Genomic DNA, 24,257 nt, shown 5'->3' on the forward strand with positions numbered 1-24,257 from the left:
AGTTTGAGGAAGCAGCAGTAACCTAGAACGTGCCTGTCTCATGACAAGGAAAAGAAGACATAGCTGAACTGCTTCTGCTTATAGGTGTTTCTGCTGCTGTCATTCTGTTAGCCAATGCAAGTCACGTGGCCAACTCTGGTGTCAGTGGAGATGAGGAAGTCTAATCCTCTCATAGTCCCTTCAAGGAAGGTGGCAACAGGTGGAGATAATTCCTTACAGGAGGGCAGCAATAATGGGAGTAAAATAGTCTACAACATCATGCATACTGAAACACTCATGTAGCGTGTATGAGTAAAGGACAGTAATAAATAGATATCCACCATCAAACTGAAAAAATATAACCAATACCTTTGAAGCCCCCTGTATGTTTTTTTTTTTTTTAATATTTTATTTATTCTTGAGAGACACAGAGAGAGAGGCAGAGACACAGGCAGAGGGAGAAGCAGGCTCCATGCAGGGAGCCTGACGCAGGACTCGATCCTAGGTCTCCAGGATCAGGCCCTGGGCTGAAGGCAGCGCTAAACCGCTGAGCCACCCGGGCTGTCCCCCTGTATGTTTTTATACCACTTAGCCAAATACAACCGTTCTTTTGAAATTTGTGTTTATCATACCCTTCATATATTCCAGTGTATGAATATCCCACAATTTAGATTTTCTCTTGAGCTAATTCCAGTTTTTTGCTAGCACGAAAATGCTGCTAAGGGTATTCTTTATGTGTCTTCTGGTATACAGTGCAAGAGTCTCTTCAGGGAATGAATTTGGGGTGGAATTGCTGGAATGTGGGTCATATACATCTTTAATTTTAGTAGATAATGCCCATTGTTTTCCAAGGCGGTATAACATTTACAGTTGCATTAATAATGTTTTATGTATTACCAGTGCTCATACCTTTATTCACATTTGAAAGTGTGACTCATTTTGAGTGTAGTGAAAGTAAATCAGATTCTTTTTTGAATGTGTAGGGAGGTGCTTCTCAAACTTGTGTGTGTACACAAATCACTTGGGGATGCTATTAAAAGTGAAGGTTTTGATTCATAGATTGGGGGTAGGGATGGGAGCTGAGAGCCTGCAAGTCTAACAAGCTCCCAGGTAATACCAGTACTGCTGGACCATAAACCATATTTAGAGTAACAAGGGCGTAAGGCAGTAAAATAGAGTTGTCTTCTTTGGAACAAAACTGCTAAATGACAGGATTTGATACAGCTACTCAGTCTGGGGTTTTTGAATCATGCCTCATATTTTCATTGACATTAGATGATAGTATAGATAATTTTTTTTTCATTTTGCAGTTTTGGAAGAAAAAAAATCCCAGGACACAGTTTTAACCATTCTACTTGTACTCTACTGCTCCAGATTTTTAAATTTGTAATTTTATTTTATTTTTTAAAAATATTTTATTTGAGAGAGAGAGAGAGCAAGTGAGTGAGCCCAAGTAGGGGGAGGGGCAGAGGGAGAGGGAGAAGTAGGTTCCCCACTGAGCAGGGACCCTGGATGCAGGACTCGATCCCAGGACCCCAGGATCATGACCTGTGCCAAAGGCAGATGTTCAACCACTGAGCCACCCTGGTGCCCCTCCCCCAGATTTTTTTTTTTTTTTAAATTTGTGACTTCTATTTTGTGCAAATATTGGCCATCAGTGAATAAAGTAGCAGATTCTTTGTTCTTAGAGATTTGTTTCTTTGTAACACAGAGAATTCAGGATTTAAAGGTAAAGAATGCCAGGGGAATATTTTATGTCATTCTTCAGTTACTTAGTAGATTATATTAATGTAGTACTGACCTAGCCGAGGAGAAACAGTATCTTTAGAACTTTAATAGAATAGCCTACCTTGAAATCCTGAAGTTGCAAATTAAAAATAAAATAAATTTAAAAATTTAAAAGCAGTAGAGTACTACTGTTTCCCTTCAAGTGGTGGTGGTGGTGGTGGTAGAGGAGACTTTTTGAGGTGCTACTTTTGATAAAATGGCAGCTTCAGAATGATGTCACTTCAAAGAGAAGTGAGAAAACTCTTCCAGAGGCCTTTCACTCTAAAGTAGCCCAGTAACTTATTCACTCATTAAATCAAATGTTTCCTTTAGAGCCTTTATCACAGATTATCTTATTTGTTTGCTCATATGGTGTGTATCATCCCCAGCACAAGATAGAATCCATTAGAAGCAGGAATGGTGCTTGTTTTATTAATTTTGTGTAACCCCAGCATCTAGTAGTCACTCAGGAAATAGTAAGAAAACAAAAATGTAAAATTCCAGGGAAGGACTTAGGTCCTGCTGGAGCCACTTGTCATGTGATCTGGAGGGTAGGATACTGTTGATTGATAAGCCTACCTGAACTGCATGAAATAGAGGAAGAACAGATTCACGTAGGAAATGGAAATTTGTGTCAACTTAAAAACAGTGCCTCCCAGAACAAGGCAGCCCCATGAATGGAGCCTTGGGCTAGATTTCAGACCCACCTCATGGTCTCTGTGCACAAAGGCCCTGGTTGAATATCCATCTCTCCATCTTACCTTCCAAATTGCTTGTGCCAAAGTAAGAATACTAGGAGCAAAAGTATGAGCTGTACGAATCTTTCTTTGCATCTGGATCCCGCTTGGCCAAGTCTGTGTTGACTGTGTGCTTAGCCATGCCCTGTAAGCATTCTAATGGAGAGGACTTGTCTTGGGAGATTCCTCCCCACCCTTCACCTTCTCTTCCTTTCATTTTTCTATCTAGTGTTAGTTGGTCAAGTTTCCCCAGTTCTCTCCATTTTGATCAACCGGATAATTCTGCTTCAAAAGGAAGAAGAAATTGCCTGTATCCATGACAGGCCCTTCAGTAGTATAGACTTATCTTAAAGTTCAATCACTTTGAGGTTTGTTTTATATTTTATTTAACTGAAGATCTCTTTGAGGCAGTGAAATGCTCACTCTTTAAAAAAAGAAGCAAATGGGTAGAAGGAACAGAAAGCCACTCAGTCTACTCATATGAGGCTGTTGGGAACCTCATAAGTTCCAGAAGTATAGCTGAGCCTCTTATTACATGGAAAGTTCTCGGGTAGCTATTCTGGCCGTCTTTCTTTTTCTGGGACTACTTGGTTTCTCCTCTGCTTTACTCTGGACGTTAGTTCCATTCATCTGATTTTCTTTAAACATTGCCTTGCTATGTATGTTTACTGAAAACCTGCAAATGGCAAAAAATGGCCACTAGTACTTAATCTATTCATTGAATTATTATTTTTTTAAGATTTTATTTATTCACTCATGAGAGACACAGAGGCAGAGACACAGGCAGAGGGAGAAGCAGGCTCCATGCAGGGAGCCTGATGTGGGACCTGATCCTGGGACCCTGGGGTCATGCCCTGAGCTGAAGGCAGACCCTCACTAACTGAGCCACCCTGGTGCCCCTACTCATTGGATTTTTATGGCAAGTCCACGAGAAGTCTGCACTATAATCCCTTGGGCGAGTTTAAAAAGAAACATAGATATTCCTGGTCAGTAGTAGATCTGGGGTCCCACAATCTGTTTTAAAATGTTTCTCAGTAGGATTCCAGGATTCCTCCATAATCACAAAAAGGAAGGAAAGAAAATGAGTGAATGATGAAATAGATTAGACAGGCCATACCACCTGCTTGCTATACACCTCTGTTTGCTGTTGATCTTCCTATCAAAGGAGTGGACATTGTAAGGAACTGACAACAAGCATTGAAGGATGTAATAATTTTCATTAAAAGCAGTGACTGGCAGTAGTAATTATCAGTTCTCACTTGGTGGGTGGCAGTGCAGTTGGGCAGTGAGAACACCTATCTGTTATCAAATAAGTGCCAATTTCTTGATCTCGATGCTCTTGGAAGTACAAGGCAGACCTGGATGTTCCTGACCTGAGGCCTTTAGACCCATTGCAGTGGATCCCTTTGAAAGCCTGTGTAGCTCTGGCAGCAGCTGTCCAAATAGTCAGGCTCTCTACCTGGGTGGGTGGTATATGACCTTGCAGCTTCAGTGCCTATCACTGTCAAACTAGCTACAGTATGTGTCTGTGTCCCTTGATTTCAGAGTCTTTAGAGAGGATTTGGTTGCTGGCCAGCCACTCAGAAGCCTACTCTGGGATTGGGGGTCAGAGCGGACTTTGAGAAGAGCATTAAGTAGTAAGTGCATTGTAAGCTTTCTTTTGGTTGGCTTGCAAAGTAGAACATTTAGTGAGTATCTGTAGCTCCTTTTCTTTGTAGTTATTTTGTAGATATTCCTAAATCAGTTGTAATGAGTTGTACAAATATGATTGCAACCTATTTTTATATATGAAATAAATGCCCTAAGCAGTGTTCAGAATATTTACCAAATATTTTTATGGCAAACATTAGCATTGTCTCCTCATGTTTTAATAAAAATAACATTTTGATGAATTATATGATACATTAAGTTGTAAATAAAGTAAGTTTATTATTTAACATTTAAATATAATGCCATATTCTTTACTACTTATTATATACTGACATATGTAAAGAGTTGTAACAATTTGATTCTGAGACCTCTGTATAGTAATAGAAGCCATCACTAAAGATTTATTCATTTATTTTAGAGAGAGAGAGAGAGAGAGAGAAAGACAGAATCTTCCAGCAGACTCCCAGCTGAGCAGAGCCTGCAGCAGGGCTCCAACTCCTGACCCTGGAAATCATGACCTGAGTTGAAACCAAGAGTTGGTTGCTTCACCGACTGAGCCACCCAGGCACCCCAGAAGCCATCACTTTATTTAATAAATTTGTTCTCTGTAGAATTGCAGAGACTTGATGGCTTTACATAGGTATCAATTATGTAAAGTATGCAAAGATAAACACTTTTAGGGGGATCCCTGGGTGGCTCAGTGGTTTGGTGCCTGCCTTTGGCCCAGGGCGCGATCCTGGAGTCCTGGGATCAAGTCCCGAGTTGGGCTCCCAGCATGGAGTCTGTTTCTCCCTCTGCCTGTGTCTCTGCCTCTCTCTCTGTCTGTCATGAATAAATAAATAAATCTTTAAAAAATATATTTATTAAAGATAAACACTTTTAACAAAGATTTGAGCACAAAGTTCTGTACTTTATTTCTGTTTAGAAAGTAGCTGTATGGCTCAAAACAATTATGTGTTAAGCCCACGAAGCATAGTGTCATTACCTTAGGGTTGGTTTAAGAACATAAGTGTTTTATATGAGAATCTTAAGTATCAAGATAGTTAATCTGATTTTTTTAAAAAATTATTTTATTTTCTTCTTTTCAGATCCAGTCCCTCTGTGGAACTTCTATACACCTTTTCTTAGTAGAAACGTTATTTCCTACAAAATGAAGGCAACATCTTAATTCAAACCAGCATTTGTGTGGTTCTGATTTACCTACAATGGTGTACAAAGCTTGAGGTCTAAGGAGTACAGGGTCTTTTGCGATGACAATATGACTAATAGCAAAGGAAGATCTATTACTAATGACATAAGTAGTGGTCCAAGTAGTGGAGGAGGTTTAGTAGACTGGACTTTAAGCTTAAATACAATTCAGTCTGATAAGTTTTTAAATTTATTGTTGAGTATGGTTCCAGTAATTTACCAGAAAAACCAGGAAGATAGACACAAAAAAGCAAATGGCATTTGGCAAGATGGGTTATCAACAGCAGCACAGACTTTTAGCAGTCGATCTGAGCAGCACATGGAGTTTCACAGTTTCTCAGAGCAGTCTTTTCATGGCAATAATGGGCACACACCAGGAAGCTGCAGCCCCAAGTATGACGACTATGCCAACTACAAGTTCTGTGATGGAAGGAGTACTGCAGAGGCTGCTGCCATGCTACAGAATGAAGATGCATCTAGTGAAGGGGATGAAGACGCCATTGTGGAAACAAACCAGAAATCACCAAAGGAATCCAGTGGTGTCATGGCACTGCAAATACTTGTGCCATTTTTACTAGCTGGTTTTGGAACAGTTTCAGCCGGCATGGTTTTGGATATAGTCCAGGTGGGTTTGATTCTTTGTTTATCTTCACTGTCTTCATTGTTGAAAATGCTTTGTGTAGGTTTCTAATCTCAAACATTCTAGATTTCTAAATCTATTCTAGATTTAACTTATCCCTCAGTGAAATGAACTAATGCTGACTCAAGCAGAGAATGTGTTGTTTCTAGTGTTTTTGTTTGTTTTCCTTTAGAGGTTCTGAGAGAATAGTCTCATTCTGTCAAGTGACACTTCATGAAAAAGTACAATGATAAAGTAACCCCAACATGGGTACAATGCAAAACCCAATAAATATTATATTTAAATACTTCTTTATCTTTAAAATAAAACATATACTTGTTAAAAATGAATTCAAACAATGCAAAGTATTAAATAAAAGATAAAAAATCTTCCCTCTTCCTCCTCTTCAAACCAAATTCTCTTCCCCTCCATAGGTTAAGAGTTTGTGTGTTTACTTGCCGATATTTTTCTATGCTTACATATATACCTATGTACAGTTTCTTTTTCAGAAATAAAAGTGAAGTGCTATATATATTTTTCTGCCACTTATTTTAATTGCTTAATAATATATCTTAGACATCTTTCCAAACTAATAACAAAGATGTTCTACGTTTTAAAATGAGAGCTTGATATTCCATTGTATGAACATACTAAAATGTATTCAATACTCTCCCATGCTAGTGCTATAATGAATACCCTTATAAATATATCATTATACACTTACACTAATATTTTCATAGGATAGATTTTAAGAATGGGATTTCTGGGGATTAGGGTAGGTGCATGGGTTTATAATTTTATGGATACCATCAGATTAACTTTCAAAAAGATTGCACCAAATATTTATACTCCTACCGTTAGTATAGAAATACTTTTATTTTTCCATGTCCTAGTCAGTATTGAATATTTTGATCATTTTCATTTTTGTTAATTGATAGGGAAATGTTTTCATAAATTAATTAACATTCTTTAATTATTATTAATGTTTAGCATGTTTTCATATGTCTATTGGCTATTCTTACCTCTTCTGTGAATATTTCTTATACGAGTTACCTTTTTGTATCTATTATCCATTTTGAAAATGTATATGCTTCTTATTGATTTGTAGGAATTCTTAATGTAGTATGGTTACAGAGTTACTTATTATATAATTATCTTTCTAATGTAGTAAGTTGTTAAAATGTAGCATTCTGTTACTACCAGTTTTCATTCAACAATCAGAGAAAGATTGGCTTTGGAAAAGTGTTAGATAGGATAACATTTATGTGCCTTGTCTTTCATTGCTTGTGCCTAAAAGAAATCTCAGGTCATTTATGACACCAAAAAACTTTTTAAAGGATAACATTTTTATTTAAATGGAAAATATACATAAATAGAAACAATTTTTCCACCATCAGTTGGAGAAAGGATATGAAAAGAACCATCTTAAGATGTATATTGAATTTTTACAGTAATCAGTCAAGAAAAAGAAGGCATCCACATTGGTAAGGAAGAAGTAAAATATTTACTATTTGCAGATGATATGATACCATATATATAAAATCCTTAAGACTCCACCAAAAATACTACTATTGATAAATGAATTCAGTAAAGTCAGAGAATACAAAAATAATAACAAGTCTATTGCACTTCTATACACTAATAATGAAATAGCAGAAAGAGAAATGAAGAAAGCAGTCTCATTTACACTTGTACTAAAAATAATAAAATACCAATTTTAAAGAACCAAGGAGGTAAAAGACCTATACTCTGAAAACTATAAAATATTGGTAAAAGAAATTTAAGATGACACAAATAGAAAGATGTTCCATGCTCATGGATTGGAAGACCCAATATTGTTAAAGTATCCATACTACCCAAAGCAATCTAAAGATCTAATGCAATCCCTATCAAAATACCAACAGCATCTTTCAGACATCTAGAACAAATAGTACTAAAGTGTTTGTATGGAAACACAAAGACTCTGAATAGCCAAAGCAACCTTGAAAAAGAAGAACAAAGATGGTAATCACAATTCCAGATTTTAAGATATATATTTTAAGATACAACAACAACAAAAAAAGATACATTACAAAGCTGTAGTAATCAAAACACCGGGGTCCCCTGGCTGGCACAGTCAGAAGAACATGTGACTCTTGATTTTGGGGTTGTGAGTTTAAGCTCCACTTTGGGTATAGAATTTACTTAAGAAAAAGAATAGAATGGTGCTAAAAATAGACACCTACATTAATGGAACAGAATAGAGAACCCAGAAACAAATCCATGCTTATATGGTCAATTGATCTATGACAAAAGAGGCAAGAATATACAATTGGGAAAAGACAGTCTCTTCAACAAAAGGTGTGAAAGCTACATGCAGAAGAATGAAACTGGACCACCGGACCACTTTCTCACACCATACAAAAAAATAAACTCAAAATGGATCAAAGACCTAACTGTAAGACCTGAGGCCATAAAACTCCTAGGAGAGAGCACAGGCAGTATTTTCTCTGACATTGGCCAGAGAAACATTTTTCTAGGTATGTCTCGTCAGACAAGGAAAACAAAAGCAATATTTAATTATTGGACTCACTAAAATAAAGAGCTTTTGCGCAGTGAAGGAAACCATCAACAAAACAAAAAGGCAACTGAATGGGAGATGTTTTCAAATGATATGTCCAACACAAGATTAATATCCAAAGGATATGAAAAGCTTATACAACTCAACACCTAAAACCACAAATAATCTGAATAAAAATGGGCAGGGGACTTTAGTATTTTTCTGAAGAAGACATACAGATGGCCAACAGACACATGAAATGCAAATCAAAACCACCATGAGATATCACCTTATACCTGGCAGAATGGCTAAAATCAAACACACAAGAAATAACAAGTTTCGGTGGGGAAAAAGGAACTCTCTTGTAGTACTGGTGGGAATGCAAATTGGTACAGCCATTGCGGAAAATAGTATGGAGGTTCCTTAAAAAATTAGAAAATAGAAATGCCATATGATCCAATAATTCCATTATGATATTTACCCAAAGAAAAGGAAAACACTAATTTGAAAAGCTATATGCACCCTTATGTTTATTGTACCATTATTTACAATAGCCAAGATATGGAAGCAACCCAAGTGTCCATTGATGGGTGAATGGTTAAAAGAACCATACACACAATGGAATACTCTCCAGCCATGAAAAAGAATGAAATCTTGCCATTTGCAACAACATGGGTGGACATAGAGGGCATAATGCTAAGTGAAATAAGTCAGAGAAAGCAAATACCATATGACTTCACTCATATGTGGAATTTAAGAAACAAAATATACCAAAAAAAAAGAGACAAAAAACAGACTCTTAAATATAGAGAATAAGCTGATGGTTACCAGAGGGAAAATGGGTAGGGAAATTGGGTGAAATAGATAAAGGGGATTAAGAATACGCTTATCTTGATGAACACTGAGTAATTTATAGAATTATGGAATCATTGTACATCTGAAACTAACATTGTACATTAATTATACATCAGTACAAAAATGTTGGGGAAAATAGAAACTTCAGATATAATTAATTTAAAGATACTGAGATGGGGAGATTTTTGTGGATTTTAATAAGAGGGAGATAAGTTAGAGTGAGGGAGGATGAAAGTATATTGAATTTTTGAATGGACTATAACACTAACAGAGAACCAAATCTATCTGTCCACTTGAAATATAATTGTTTCAGGTTATTACAATAGTATCACGACTGCTAAAATGAGTAAGCTGTTTCTGGTTGACACTTTTTCTTGATAATTATTCTGAAGAAACATTCAATATTTAGCTCTAAAATAACATCTATAAGAATGTTAGCATATAGACTATTAGAATATTTATGTAGCTTATGTATCTTCTTCTCGTAATGTTTACTTATTTCTTGATACTATTTGAGATAACATATGCATTATTGATTTATAATATTAACTTAGTGTTGGGCAACCCAGGTGGCTCAGCGGTTTAGTGCCGCCTCAGTCCAGGGTGTGATCCTGGAGACCTGGGATCGAGTCCCGCATCAGGCTCCCTGCATGGAGCCTGCTTCTCGTTCTGCCTTGTGTCTCTGCCTCTCTCTTTCTCTCTCTGTGTCTCTCATGAATAAATAAATAAAATCTGAAAAAATATATTAACTTAGTGTTAAAAATTATGAAAACATGTTTTGAAAGATTTAATTTGAATATTTTTAAAACTTTTTAATTGTGAAATTTAATATACAGTATAAAAACCAAAAATGTACAGCTCAGTGAATTTTGATGACACAAGCAATCATAGAACTATCATCAAGAAACAGAATCTTAGCAGTATTTCATTATTCTTTTTGTTCTCTTGTGATTGGTTTTATTCCCCATCACCAAAGGTAATCAATAATCTGATTTTATGATTCATACTTCTTTGTCTTTTTAAATGTGTATCATTAAACACCATTGTTTGGTTTTACTTAATTCTTCTAAAACTTTATACAGTAAAGTGTAGAATATATATTCTGTGTTTGGCTTTTTTTTTTTGCTCAACATTATGCAAGTTTTATGAAAAGATAGTTCATTTATTTTTATTGCTATATATTAATCCAATTATGAGTATATCACTATATTCTGCTATTGATGGATATTGAGGTCATTGGTGTTTTCAGATTCTGGGTGCACATATGCATTCATTTCTGTTGTATACACATGTAGAAATGGAATTTCTGGGCCTTAGGATATACAGGTATTTAAATTTAGTATATGTGAAATGGTTGTACCAATTTACAGATTAATTAGCTGCGTATGAAAGGTCTCATTGCTCTGTATTCTTATGTATAACAAGTTATTGGCAGTCTTTTTAGAAATTCTGGTATACGTGTAGTGGTTTTAATGGGGCTTTCCCTCATGATTAATAATATTTACTGACCATTTATTTGGACGTTACTGGTAAAGGTTTTTTTGCTCATTTTCTTATTTGATTTTTAGATTTTTTTCTTACTGATTTGTGTTATTTGTGTGTTCTGGACACAAATCCTTTAGTTATATGTATTAAAAATCTCTTTCCCTTCTCTATGGCTTACCTTTTTACTCTCAGTGGTGTACTTTAATGAGCAGAAATTCTTAATTTTGAGATAGTGCCTTTTTTCCTACTTTTCTATGGTTTGTACTTTTTGTTTCCTGCTTAAGAAATCTTTTCATACTCTGTGATAATTAAAATAGTCCCTTAAATTACCTTTTTAAATAAGCTTTGTTGTTTTGACTCTTACATTTAGATCATTCTCTTCCTGGAATAATTTTTTATAGAGTGTGAGGTGTAGGGATTGTTTTGTTTCTTTTCTTTCCACATGGATTTCCAGTTGTGTCTGCTCTATTATATAACCAAAATCTTTGTTATAAATCAAGTACCCATTTGTGTGCAGATGTGTTTCAGGGCTCTCTATTGTACTACTTTGGTGTATTTATGTTGCTTAGCATGAATACCACACCATCTTAATATCTGGTAGAGAATGTTCTCCATGTTCTTCCTCAGAGTGCTTTGGTTATTCTTTTCCCTTTTCACTTTCACATACATTTTAGTATAAAAGCTTGTCAATTTCCACAAAAAAAGTTGTTGAAATTGTGATTCAGATTGCATTGAATCTACAGATAATTAGGAAGAGAACTGACTCTTTATAATTCCGACTCTTCTGATACATGTATATGGAATAGCGTTCTTCATTTATTTAGATCATCTTTAATTTCTCTCTCTAATGTTTAATCGTTTCTGATCGATTAAAAAGATTAATAAAAGATCTGTATCTTTTACATTTTTTGTTAGACTTATTTCTAGTTATTTGATACTTTTTATGCTATTGTAAATGTATAGTTCTTTAAAAAATTTATTTTCTGTTTATGTGTGTATGTGTATTGACCCTGTAGCTAGCAACTTTGCTAGAATCGCTTACTAATATTAATAACATATGTAAATTCTTTTGGAATTATTTTATCAAAACCATATTTTCAGTGAATAATGACAGTATTTATTTCTTTCTAAACTTTATTTATTTATTTATTTATTTATTTATTTGCCATTCTGTACTGACTAGAACTTCCAAAGCACTATAAAATAAAAGTGATGAGAACAGGCTTGTCTTGTTCCAGATCTCAAAGAGAAAGCTTTCAACAGTTTCTCATGAAGTATGGGATTTGCTATTGATTTTTGTAATATTTATCATGTTAGGAACATTTTAAAATTTTAGTTTACTAAGATTTCTGTTAAAAATCACGAATGGATGTTGAATTTCGTCAGATATTTTCTCTATATTGTTAACACTATATGAGTTTTTACCCCAAAGTTGATGCCTTTCTGTAGTTGTGGGAAATATAAATACATGGATTATAACTAAAATGCGTGACTGAACGCTTAAGTACCTTTAGAGGTAAAAAGAGTGCTATAGGAATCTACTGAACTACCAAAAAAACCAGTAAGGATGTGAAATGCTCTTTCATGTTCAAGCATGTTCAAGCTTACCACAAGGAATAAGCTTTTGTTCCAGTCTAAACTACCTTTGTGAGCTCATGCCTTACAACATCACTTTATTCATCCTGGGCCCTAAATTAAAGAACTTCATAAACTAGCATGTGAAGCACAATTATAGTAGCTGGGAGATCAATGTTCAGTAAATATTAACAAGTAGCATTCATTGAACATTCTCTGTTGGTACATTGTGTGAGTTATCTCATCTGATGTTTATGAGAACACTGAGGTAGGCTGTGTTATTTCCATTTTATGTACAAGGCTTAGATAACTAAGTTATTTGCTTAGGTCACACAACTGACGAGTGGCTGACTTACAAGGTGGCTTTTATTTATTTATTTTTAAAGATTTTATTTATTTATTCATGAGAGACACAGAAAGAGAGAGTCAGAGACATAGGCAGAGGGCTTCATGCAGGGAGCCCGATGTGGGACTTGGTCCCGGCTCCAAGGGATCACATTCTGAACCGAAGGCAGATGCTCAACCTCTGAGCTGCCCAGGAGTCCCCCAAGACAACTTTTAACTAGTTACTGTACTCTATCCTCATTTATTGGGGACATATCTTTGGGTCACCTTCTGTGAGTCAGAATTTTCTGTTGTAAGAAATTGAAACCCAATTAACCACTTAATTTAAGCAATAAAAAAAAGAATGTATTGTCTTTTGTAACTGGGAAGAATAGATGTGCAGCCTACCTCAGATATAACTAGATCAAAGACTTAATTTTATGCTTATCTTCTCTCTGTCTCTCATTTCAATTTCCATTTTGTTTGTTGCCCACATTCTCTCATATTGCATATAGACCCTGACAGTTGTGAGGTCCTATCCTTTTAGTTTGTTTTAGAAAGGGAAAAAAATGAGCCATTCTTTCTCTTTGGTTTGGAAAAATCTAAGGAAGAACTCTTTAGTTGGCTTGTCTTTGGTCATGTGCTTACCTCTGGGACAAGTCAATGTGACTAGAGAGATAAAATAAAGATCAGTAATTTCACTAGAAGCACAAAGAGTAGGAATTTAACTGCTTCTCAAGTGAGAGGGAGTGGATATTGTTTCAAGGAAAGTGGAGATGGAAAAGTATGCATAAGAGGCAAGAACATCCTTTAGTGTAGTGACTCCTTACATATAGGACTTGGCCCCTCCATGGTCTTTTTGTTTATCTCAGTCTGTGTTTCTCAAAGTGTGCTCCCTAGACCAGTAGCATCCGCATCATCTGGGAACTTAGATACGCAAATTCTCAGACTCTACCATAGCTGAAACTTAGGGTGAGGTCCAGCAAACTGTGTTTATAAGCATTTCTGGTAATTTTGATGTGGGCTCAAGTTTGAGAACTTTGAATCTAAAGTTATGTAAGTGCCCTTACTACTAGTAAATGGAGTTGGGTTGGGATAGTTAGGCCACATAATCTTTGGTCCCACTTAAATAGGTCTCAGTCCAAAAACTCAGCATAATGCTTTACATAGAACAGACATTCAGTAATTCCTTGTTGAATGAATGAGTGAAATAAACTACTTTGTTATAAAGATTCCTGAATTTTGATAATCAAACAGAGTTTTAAATCCTAAGATTCAGAATTGGAATATCCTAGTCTAAGCTCTTTGTCTTTTCTTCCCTCACTAAAAATAAGGAAATAGTTTTAAATGATTTGCGCAAGAATGTACAGCTTGTAAATGGCAGAGCCCTGTCTTTTGTGTAAATCCTGTTCTCTGTATAACATGCTGTATGCGTATCTTGGATTATCCATAGACTTACTCTGTTATAAGATTCTATAAAATGAGATTACTGTTAGCTACCCAAACATCTAAAAGAAACGTAAGTAAACTGAGCTAATACCTTTGGAATTACTGCTAGTAATTCCTAGGTAAATTTATACTGATCATTAGAATATTATTGAAAGCTGATGTCTGCCAAACCCTGAGATCCTATTATGTTTGATGAAGATAGTATTATTGCAATGCTGAAAATACTCCTTTGAAATATGAGATAGTATAGCTCTCCAGTATTCCTTTATTACTATACTGCTGTGTGTGTTTCAGAACTCATGGGGAATGATGCAATACCTAAGCTGTATTTCTAACCATGGAACTCTGAGTTAGGGCTATTTTCTGATATGGAAGGTAGACTGGTCAGAGAGAAAAGGGAGGCTTTGTTGAAGTTTTGTGGACAAAATGTCAATGTTTTAAAAGTGCAAAGAAAAGGTAAGAGGGCAGTATCAATGTTAGACTAATTTTTGTTATCAGTTTCTCAATTCACAAAGCTAGGAAGGCAACAGCATGTTTGTCTTTACTTATGAAGCATAGCTATCATTTTAGAATTTTACTGAAGATAAAATATCTCTTTTTAACATAGCTGTGATCTCAGGAAGGCACTAGCACTTCCTCTGATGTAAAGGCATTTTGATTTCTGGGAAGCTGTAAAATGTATGTTTACCTATTCTGCCCATTAAGTACAACAACAAAACAAAACCCTGGAAACTTTGTATAAAATAAACATAAGGAGATTCCATGAAAGGTAGAAAGAAGAAAGCCTGTCTAGGCCCTTTTTGCTTCATATATCCCTGATTTGGAGCTAAAGAAGCCAGCAACCTGGGAATGCCAACAGGTGTAAACAAGAAAAGCGTGTTCTCGCTAGCAAAATGATTAGGAAAATGGCAATCTAGCAAGATAGAAACCTTGTAGACAAGAATTGTTCTACTCTAGCCAACCATGACAGAAAAGACTGGCCTCATCCACACACCCAGGGCAGCAAAGGTTCAGTTTGGGTCTTAGACTTCAACCTCAAGAGGCTTTAATGAACATGGATGTACGTGAAGGGCATTATGCTAAGTAAAGTATATCAGATGGAGAAAGACAAATATTGCATATCACTTATATGTGGAATCTTAAAAAAAAAAAAAGTCAAACTTACAGAAACAGTAAAATGGTACTTGCTGGGGGATGGGGGAAATGGAGAGAGGTTGGTTAAAAGGTACAAACTTTCAGTTATAAGATGAATAAGTTCTGAGGATTTAGTGTATAGCATGGTGACTATAGTTGATAATACTGTACTGTATAGTTGATAATTGCTAAATAAGACAAAAAGTCGTAAGCATTTTAACCAAAGAAAGAGGTAACGTGAGTTGGATGGATGTGTGAATTAACTTGATGGTGGGACTCCTTTCACAATGGTATATGAATATCAAATCATCATGTTATACACTTTACATATACTACGGTTTTTTCAGTTATACCTCAATAAATCTGGGGAGGAAGAGAGGCTATAGTGATGTACTCCAGCACTTCAGCCAGGGTGTTATCAGAGAAGGGCACGTAGGGTGCCAGGACTTTCATTTTGTTGGTTAATAATAAGAGCCCCTGATAGAACTGAAAGGAGAAAGAAAAATCCATAATTAGAGTCTTCAATACTCTTTTCTCAACAATTGATAGAACAAATAGATAGAAAATCAGCAAGGACATAGAAGGACTCAACAATACCATCAGCCAAACAGAATCTAATTGACATTTATAGAACATTCCCCTCCCCAAAACAGCATCATACACATTCAGTTTACACTGTCATAGATCATATACCAAAGTAGACCATAACCTGGGCCGTAAACCAAACCTCAACAAGCTTAAAATATTGAAGTCATTCAGAGTATGTTTTCTGATTACAATGTAATCAAACTAGAAATCAGTAACAGAAAGAAAACAGGAAAACTTCCAAATACTGGAAACTAAACAGCATACCTTTAGATAATCCATGTTCAAAGGGGAAGCCTCAAAAAAGTCACACAAAACATTGAACTGGATGAAAATGAAAATGTAACCAGAATTTTTGAGTCACGGGTAAAGCAATACAGAGATGGACATTTATAGATGGATATTAGAACAAGGAAGAAAATCTTAATCGAAGCTCTCATCTCAAACTCAGAAAAAGAAGAACAAAATAAACCAAAAGCAAGCAGAAGGATAATAAAGATAAAAGCAAAAATTTCAGTGCAATTGAAAACAGCAGAACGAGAAAAAGCTGATTAAACAAATAATTGGTTCTTTGGAAAGATCATTAAAACCGACAATCTCTAGCAATATTACCAAAAAAAAAAAGAACCCCAAAAAACAAGGAAAAACCAGGATGAAATGGGGAATATCACTAGAGACCCAGAGACATCGAAAGGATAATAAAGGAATACTACAAACAACTCTGCACACGTACATTTTACAACTTACACAAAGTGGACTACTTCCTTGAGAAACAACTACTACAAAGAACACAAATGAAATAAATCATTTGAACAGCTCTATACCTACTAAGGAAATTGAATATGTAATTTTAAAAACTAAAAGCTAAATCTTCAGGCCCAATTAGTTTTGCCTGTAATTTCTATCAAATATTTTAAGCAGAATTAACACATTTTACATAAGCTTATCTGGAAAATTGAAAAGGAGGGAACACTTTTCTTTTTAAGAAGCTAGTTACTACTCAGATACAAAACCAGAAACAATATAATTTTTTAAAGCTACAGATTAATCTCCTCTGTATAGATAAAAGAAAAAATCCTGGACAAAATACTGGCAAGTAGAATTCAGCAATATATAAAATGAATTATACACCATGAACAAGTGAGGGAAGCGAGCTTGGCTCCATATTTGAAAAATAATGTAATTTGCCATATTAACAGGCTAAAGAAGAAAATCACATGATAATATCAACTGATGCAGAAAAAGCATTTGACAAAATTCAACGACTCATTCATGGTAAAAAAAAAAAAAAAAAAAAAAAAAACTCTCAGAGGGATCCCTCGGTGGCGCAGTGGTTTAGCGCCTGCCTTTGGCCCAGGGCGCGATCCTGGAGACCCGGGATCGAATCCCACGTCGGGCTCCCGGTGCATGGATCCTGCTTCTCCCTCTGCCTGTGTCTCTGCCTCTCTCTCTCTCTCTCTCTCTCTCTCTCTCTCTCTCTCTGTGACTATCATAAATTAAAACAAAACAAAACTCTCAGATAATTAGAAATAGAGTGGAATTTCCTCAACATTTTACTTATGGAGAAATATGAGTGTCTTTTTCCTAAGACCAGGTACAAGGTAAGGATGTCTGCATTTGTTACCTTTATTGAACATAGTGCAATAAGGCAAGAAAAAAAAGGCCTACAGATTGGAAAGGAAAAACTAAAACTGCTGCTATTTACGGATGATGTGATTACCTACTTTGAAAATCCCAAAAAATCTACAAAGAAAGCTCCTAGAACTGACACATGAATTCAGCAAGGTCCCAGAATACACAGTACATCAAAAAAATACATTCTATTTCTATGTGCTGCAATGATTAAGTGAACATTGAAATTAAAGATACAATAACATTTCTCAGAAAATACGTACATCTGTAAATCTAACAGAATATATACAGAACCTACATGCTGAAAGCTGCAAAACCCAGGTGAAAGTAACCAAAGATGATCTAAATAAAGAGTCATGCCATATTCATTTGGAAGATTCAACTTAATGAAAATGTCAACTTTCCCCAAATTGATATATGGGTTTAACAGAATTTTTAAACTCCAGATTTTTTGTAGATAGTATTCTAAAATTTATATGCAAAGGAAAAGAAAGAATAGCTTTAACAGATTTGAAAAATAAAAATAAAGGGGGAAGGATCAATCTACCTGATGTCAAGCTGATTCATATGGCTACAGTGATCAAGACTCTGTGGTATTGGTGGAGGGATAGATATGTAGATCAGTACAGCTGAATAGACAGGCCAGAGGTGGACCCACACAAATATGTTCAGCTCATTTTTGAGACAGGTGCATTGGAGAAAGAATTAGCCCTTTCAGCAAATGGTGCTGAAACAATTAGACATCCATAGACAAAGAAATAAACCTCAACCTAAGTCTTTATGGAAAAATAAACTCAACGTTGATCACACTTTTATATATGAAATGTAAAACTATAAAACTTTTAGAAAAATAGAGAAAATTCTCAGGATTTAAGGCTAGGCAAAGATTTCTCAGACTTGACAACAAAAGCAGGATCCATAAAAGGAAAAATGGATAAATTGGACTTCATCAAATAAATTTTTTGTTCTGTGAATGACCTTATTAAAAGGATAATAAGCCAAGCTGCAGAGTGGGAGAAAATATTTGCAGACCATATATCTGGGGCAGCCCAGGTGGCTCAGTGGTTTAGCGCCGCCTTCAGCCCAGGGCCTGATTCTGGAGACCCAGGATCAAGTCCCGCATCAGGCTCCCTGTGTGGAGCCTGCTTCTCCCTCTGCCTGTGTCTCTGCCTCTCTCTGTGTGTCTCTCATGAATAAATAAGTAAAATCTTAAAAAAAAAAAAAACCCATATATCTGATAAAAGACTAGGATATATAAAGGACTCTCAAAACTCAACAGTTAAGAAAAATTAGAAAATTGGCAAAAGACATAGAGACATTTCACCAAAGAGTGTGTACAGATGGCAAATAAACATGAGATATTCAATATCTTTAGCCATTAGAGAAATGCAGATGAAAATCACTATGAGATATCACTGCATACCTATCAGAATGGCTATATTAAAAATAGTAAAAAAAATATGAAATGCTGTTGAGATGTAGAGAAATGGTATTACTCATATATTGCTGATAGGAATTTAAAACTGAATAGCTATTCCTGGAAACACCTTGACAGGTTTTTTTTTTTTTTTTTAAGATCTTTATTATTTTAGAGAGAGAGCACATATAGGAGGAGGAACAGAGGGAAAGGGACAGGCACATTCCATGTTGAGCACGAAGCTTGAGGGGATGAGAAAGGGGAAGGGTGGGGGGCATCTCATGACCTTGGAATCATGACCTAAGCTGAAACCAAGAGTCTGACACTTAACCAACTGAGTCACCCAGGCACCCCTTGACAGTTTCTTAAAAACAAACACACAAACAAAAACTAAAATTAATGTTAACTATCATATAACCTAGCTAAGTACATTACTGAGCATTTATGCCAAAGAATAAATGTTCACACAAATCCTGTACATAAATGTTTATAGCTGCTTTATTTACAATAGCTAAGAACTGGATATAACCCAGCTAACTTTCAACAGTTGAATAGTTAAATAAACTTTGGTAAATCACAGAAGTCACAGAGTAAGAGTAGTAGTCAGAATTCCATCCTACTTAATCTGACCCTGAAGCCCTTCTCTTTGACTAAAATACAGTACAGCTTCTCACTACTCTCAAATAACCCAAATGCTGTCTCTGGACACTCCAGGGTTGGTGTGGGATTTTTAAAAAACTTTGAAGGAAGCACAATGACATTTCCTGGACACTCTACAGACTCAATGTGGTTCAGCACTTCAACATTGCATCATACAACATTTCTCTTGACTAGATTTTCAATGGTGCTGCGAAAAAAACAAGTGTCATACAAAAATCAATATAGAACAAGAAATGAAGGTGGCAGTTTCCAGTTCCAAGGTTTGAGAAGTTTTGCAGTGACCAACAGGTACACACACCCCATTAATAAGTAGTTATGGTGATATAATATAAAATGTTTTTTCAATGTATTTGTTTTATTTCTACAAATGGTTACTAAATTGTTAGGAAATAAATACCCATTAAGTTGTTTGGACCAATTACATAATAAATAGGACTATTAGATGTTTCTTTTGGCCTAAGGATATAATAAAAACTGAGAAAGTTTGGGAACTTCTAGAAGCACACCTCTGCACGTGTAGGGAAAAGAATACAGAATTTGTTTGGCATAAAAAATCAATAATGGAGAGTTCTTACTGTTACAGCAATGCTAATGTGTTAGTGACTTCGCAGTAATTCTCATGGGAGTATTTGATTTGAATTGAACTTGGAAAGGGTGGAAGTAACCAAAAGGAGCTCATTCCGACAGATCCAAAGTGTGATGACCTATAGGAGCTAGACAGAGATATTGGATGTTATTCTGATGTTTCTAATATTAAGCCATATAGGCAGGTGTCTTAAAATGATGACCCAGGTAAAATGTATTCCTGAATTCCTGAATTATGTCTGATTTGTTAAAAATGATCCCTATCTCCTAGGTTTCTTGTGAAGCTTAAATGAATAAACCTAAAGAAAACCGTGCCTGGCACATACCAGGCAATAAGTGGAGGTTGAATGTTGTTTGTTAGTATTATTATCCTGTTCATCATCATCATCTTTATCACCACTACCACTCTTATCTCTGAAGGAGGCATATCCCACTAGCACAGCAGAATTCTTAACCCATCATAAAACATGGACAAGATTATTTGTTAGTTTTTTTTGCAGATTAAGAAATCTGGGACCAACCGGGACCCCAGTGCTTTTTTTAGGCTCATTCTTACTTGACTTGAACCCTGGAGGGATTCCCTTGCATATCCTATGAACCAGGATTGACCAAAGATCTGATAAACATTTCCTAACCTCTTTAGGTTCTAGTTCTATATTTATTTGGAACAACCACTAAGGCAACTGTGGGGACAAATTGGATTTTTCTTTCATTTATCTGATGAATTTAAGTTTTATTTTTCTCACTTGTCTTGGTATTAATGACGAGGCTGCATTCTTGATATTTTTGGGCATAAATCAACATGCGAATCCATAAAGTCTCTTCCTGGGACAATCACCTCTTAATAGCATTAGTAAATGGCAGGTTAGTAAGTGAATTGTGTGGGTTTTTTCACTTTATAAAGTATTTTAATATGTTATTTTCATTATCATGGTATTTTCCCAAGGTCTAGAGCAGACAGGGATCTTCATTTCATAGATGAAGCAATGGAGATCCAAAAGACATATGACTCATCCAGGATTTATGCAGCTAGGTTATGACAGATCCATGACTAGAATCACAGATTTTCTAATTTCCAATTTAGGGCTTTTTTTAATGATCCTGTGCACTGTAGCCTGTTGCCTCTGGTCCCTAAAATGGGGACCAGAACATGGAATGACTCAGAACTTCTGAGTTCTGTTCTAGGTCCCATTTTCTGGCCTTGGGAAAATCATTTAATTTCTTTAAATCTTTATATCTCCATTTGCTAAATTAAATAATACTGTAATTTTCCTGTGAGATTGTTGTCATTAGTGTTGGAACCAAGATTCAAGTCCAGTTAGATGGTCTGGTTCTTGAGTGTGTACTCTTAACTACTAGTTATACTGACTCCTGTCCTCATTAACGGATAAAATAAAATTCAAGGGTATCAGAACTGTGTAGCAAGCTAGAGGTATTTGGGGATATAGTGACTGTATCAGCTATCACTCCCAATTTAACTCAGTCTTCTAAAGCGACTCAAGCAAGGCTTCAGAGCTCTGCAGAATGGGGTTAAGCTAAATGTTCACTGATTAAATGACCTGTGTTATTCAAAATGTTGATGCAACATTGGAAAAAAGAAAGGCTGAGATTTTTAGAAATGTCTTTTTTTTCTAAAGTGTTTTTTAAAGTGTGTCAGAAAATTCTGTTTGTTTTTCCTTTATAGCACTGGGAGGTGTTCAAAAAAGTAACAGAAGTTTTCATTTTAGTTCCTGCACTCCTTGGTCTCAAAGGGAACTTGGAAATGACATTGGCATCCAGATTATCCACTGCAGTAAGTTTTTTCCTACCTCTAAGTATGTATATTACCTATACTGTTTCTCTCTGTTAAGGAGAACTTGTAGCAGGAAAATTTTTTTCCTTTATCTGACAAATTTCTGGACCTCAGGGATATGCTAAGTAGTAATGCCTGGTAACATACCCCAAAAGTTCTCTAGGTTGGCTAATTTGTGAATTATAGGCCCTCCTTTATCCTAAGAAGTAGTATACTTGCTTCATTTTACTCCAGGACATTTTGGCAGTTATCAGTGCTTGAGACATGGGACAAGTTAGATAATGAGATTTTTTTTAATGGTTCAGTGGTCGGTTGATTGGTATTTAAACCTTTTGTGATGATAAAAGTAATACATACTTATTTCAAAAACTGAAGAAAAGGGAAAAAAGTATAAAGAAAATTTAAAGCCACTCCAAGTTCTTCACCTATACATATATTGATCGTGTTGGTATTTTGGTATAGATCCTTCTATACTTGGATATTTATCTGTACTTGGGTATCTATACTTATACATAGTTAGGCATAGCATAGAGTAGATACATACAGTGTATTTTTTTAAAAAAAGAACAGGAATCATGTATATTCTCTCAAAATCTGTGATATCCATTTGAAGATATACCATGATCATCTTTCCATATCAATAAATATAGACATGTCATTATTTTTATTGGCTATGTACCTTTCCATTACATAGGTCTCCTACAATTTAGTCCATCATCTGTTATTGAGTATATAGGCTCTTTCTAATGTTTTGCAATTATAAACAATGTTAAATGTTATAATGAATACTTTTATATGTACAGTTTTGCATTCTTTTATTTCTTTTGTTTTTTCTTGTTTGCTTAAAGATGCTACAGCAAACCAACTTCATATACTAAAGACACTGCAATTAGAAATACCTTCTGATGGCTTAATTTTTGACTAACGTTAAATGGGTAGATGGTTCATTAAAGTGAACTTCAATAGCAATGTGACTTTAACCAACATAATTTGGTTGCACAATGGTGAACCCCAACAAATGTTACAATGAGAAAATAATGTCCTTCGGGCTTCTAAAAATAACTCAGAACCCCGTTACTGGCAATGTTTTTAAAAAATGTTTAACCTTTCTGGATAACAATTTAGCATATGTAGCTAAGCTGTGAAAGAATGCATTTTTTTTTCCTGAACAGTTTAATTACAATCCTAGAATTTACCCAAAAGAAATAAAAGAATGCAAAACTGTAAGTTCCCTAAGGTTTCTTGAGTAAAGCAGATGCTCGGAAAGAAAATAAATGCACGACATTAAATAATGCTTTATTAACATTGTTGGCTTGCTTGGTTAAGAGAAAATACTGCATGTGCCCTGTGGAAACTTCTAAGCTCCTTCTTTATATATGAAAGGTCATGTAACTAAACTCCGTCCAGCACCATAATGATATTGGGCATCAGTGAGCCCTCATAACATGCTAGGACTGTGCCTCCTGCCTTATAGCAACCCTATAGGATAAGCACTGTCATTCCTGTCTTTATAAAGGAGAAACTGAGGCTTAGAACAATGGAGTAACTTCACTGAAGACAGAGCTAGTATGTAATGGAATAACTCACATTCCAGAACATTCCCATTTACTTGCACAGGATAACTGTGTTAAGAGTTTATAAAACCAATAAATAACCTCACTAACAAAAACCTAATAGCCTCCTCTGCGTTGTAGGAATGCTTTCCTGAAGTGTTGGTCTTAGCACCAATGTACAATATTTTTTGTTACTTAATATTTTGAAAATTTGATATTATTTCTTTTAAATACCATTTGAAGATAGAGTCCTAATTACTTATTTCTGTAATTATTTGGTGAGCTAGAAATGTCTAGGGATATCAGCTAATTACTAAGGTGGAGCCAGACCTCATAGAGTAGAATTATTTGGTTAAATTCACTTTAGTCTCTAATTTTGCGTGTCATCATTGTAATTATTGAATACAAAATGGAACTGGGAATCATAGAAAATGAGGACTCCTCATTTCTTGGACAGTAACATTTAAAAGTATAAGATGACCCTGGCACATCTTGCTGTGTCAGAAAGTAAGAAAATGCCAAAAATATATATACATCTATGTTTTAAGTAAATATATATAATAAAAATATAATTAAAAATATATATGAACATGTCAGAAGGATACAGGATAACATTCTAGGCAGATCTGGGGCAATTTGACCCACAAAATAAATGATAGCTAAGATTATAACCCATGGCATTAAATAAGAATACAGTTTTCTATAGATGAATAACAAGGCAGGCAAGGTTCC

At 35.3% G+C, this 24,257-nt stretch overlaps 1 protein-coding gene across 9 annotated transcripts in view; it reads left to right on the forward strand.

Annotated features, from left to right (window-relative positions):
- SLC41A2 (solute carrier family 41 member 2) overlaps positions 1-24,257 on the forward strand; it is a 124,854-nt gene that overhangs the window by 18,333 nt on the left and 82,264 nt on the right. For 7 of the 9 annotated variants that reach the window (XM_072844273.1, XM_072844270.1, XM_072844276.1 and 4 more), the window contains 3 exons: positions 4,029-4,120; positions 5,222-5,946; positions 21,865-21,972. In XM_072844273.1, coding sequence (XP_072700374.1) covers positions 5,392-5,946; positions 21,865-21,972 — 663 coding nt within the window. In that variant the 5' untranslated portion in view covers positions 4,029-4,120; positions 5,222-5,391. The remainder of the gene's footprint in view (positions 1-4,028; positions 4,121-5,221; positions 5,947-21,864; positions 21,973-24,257) is intronic. The other 2 variants (XM_072844275.1, XM_072844274.1) reach the window with 1 other exon arrangement.

This window comes from Canis lupus, chromosome 11 (genome assembly GCF_048164855.1).
Source record: "Canis lupus baileyi chromosome 11, mCanLup2.hap1, whole genome shotgun sequence".
NCBI classification, from domain to species: domain Eukaryota; kingdom Metazoa; phylum Chordata; class Mammalia; order Carnivora; family Canidae; genus Canis; species Canis lupus.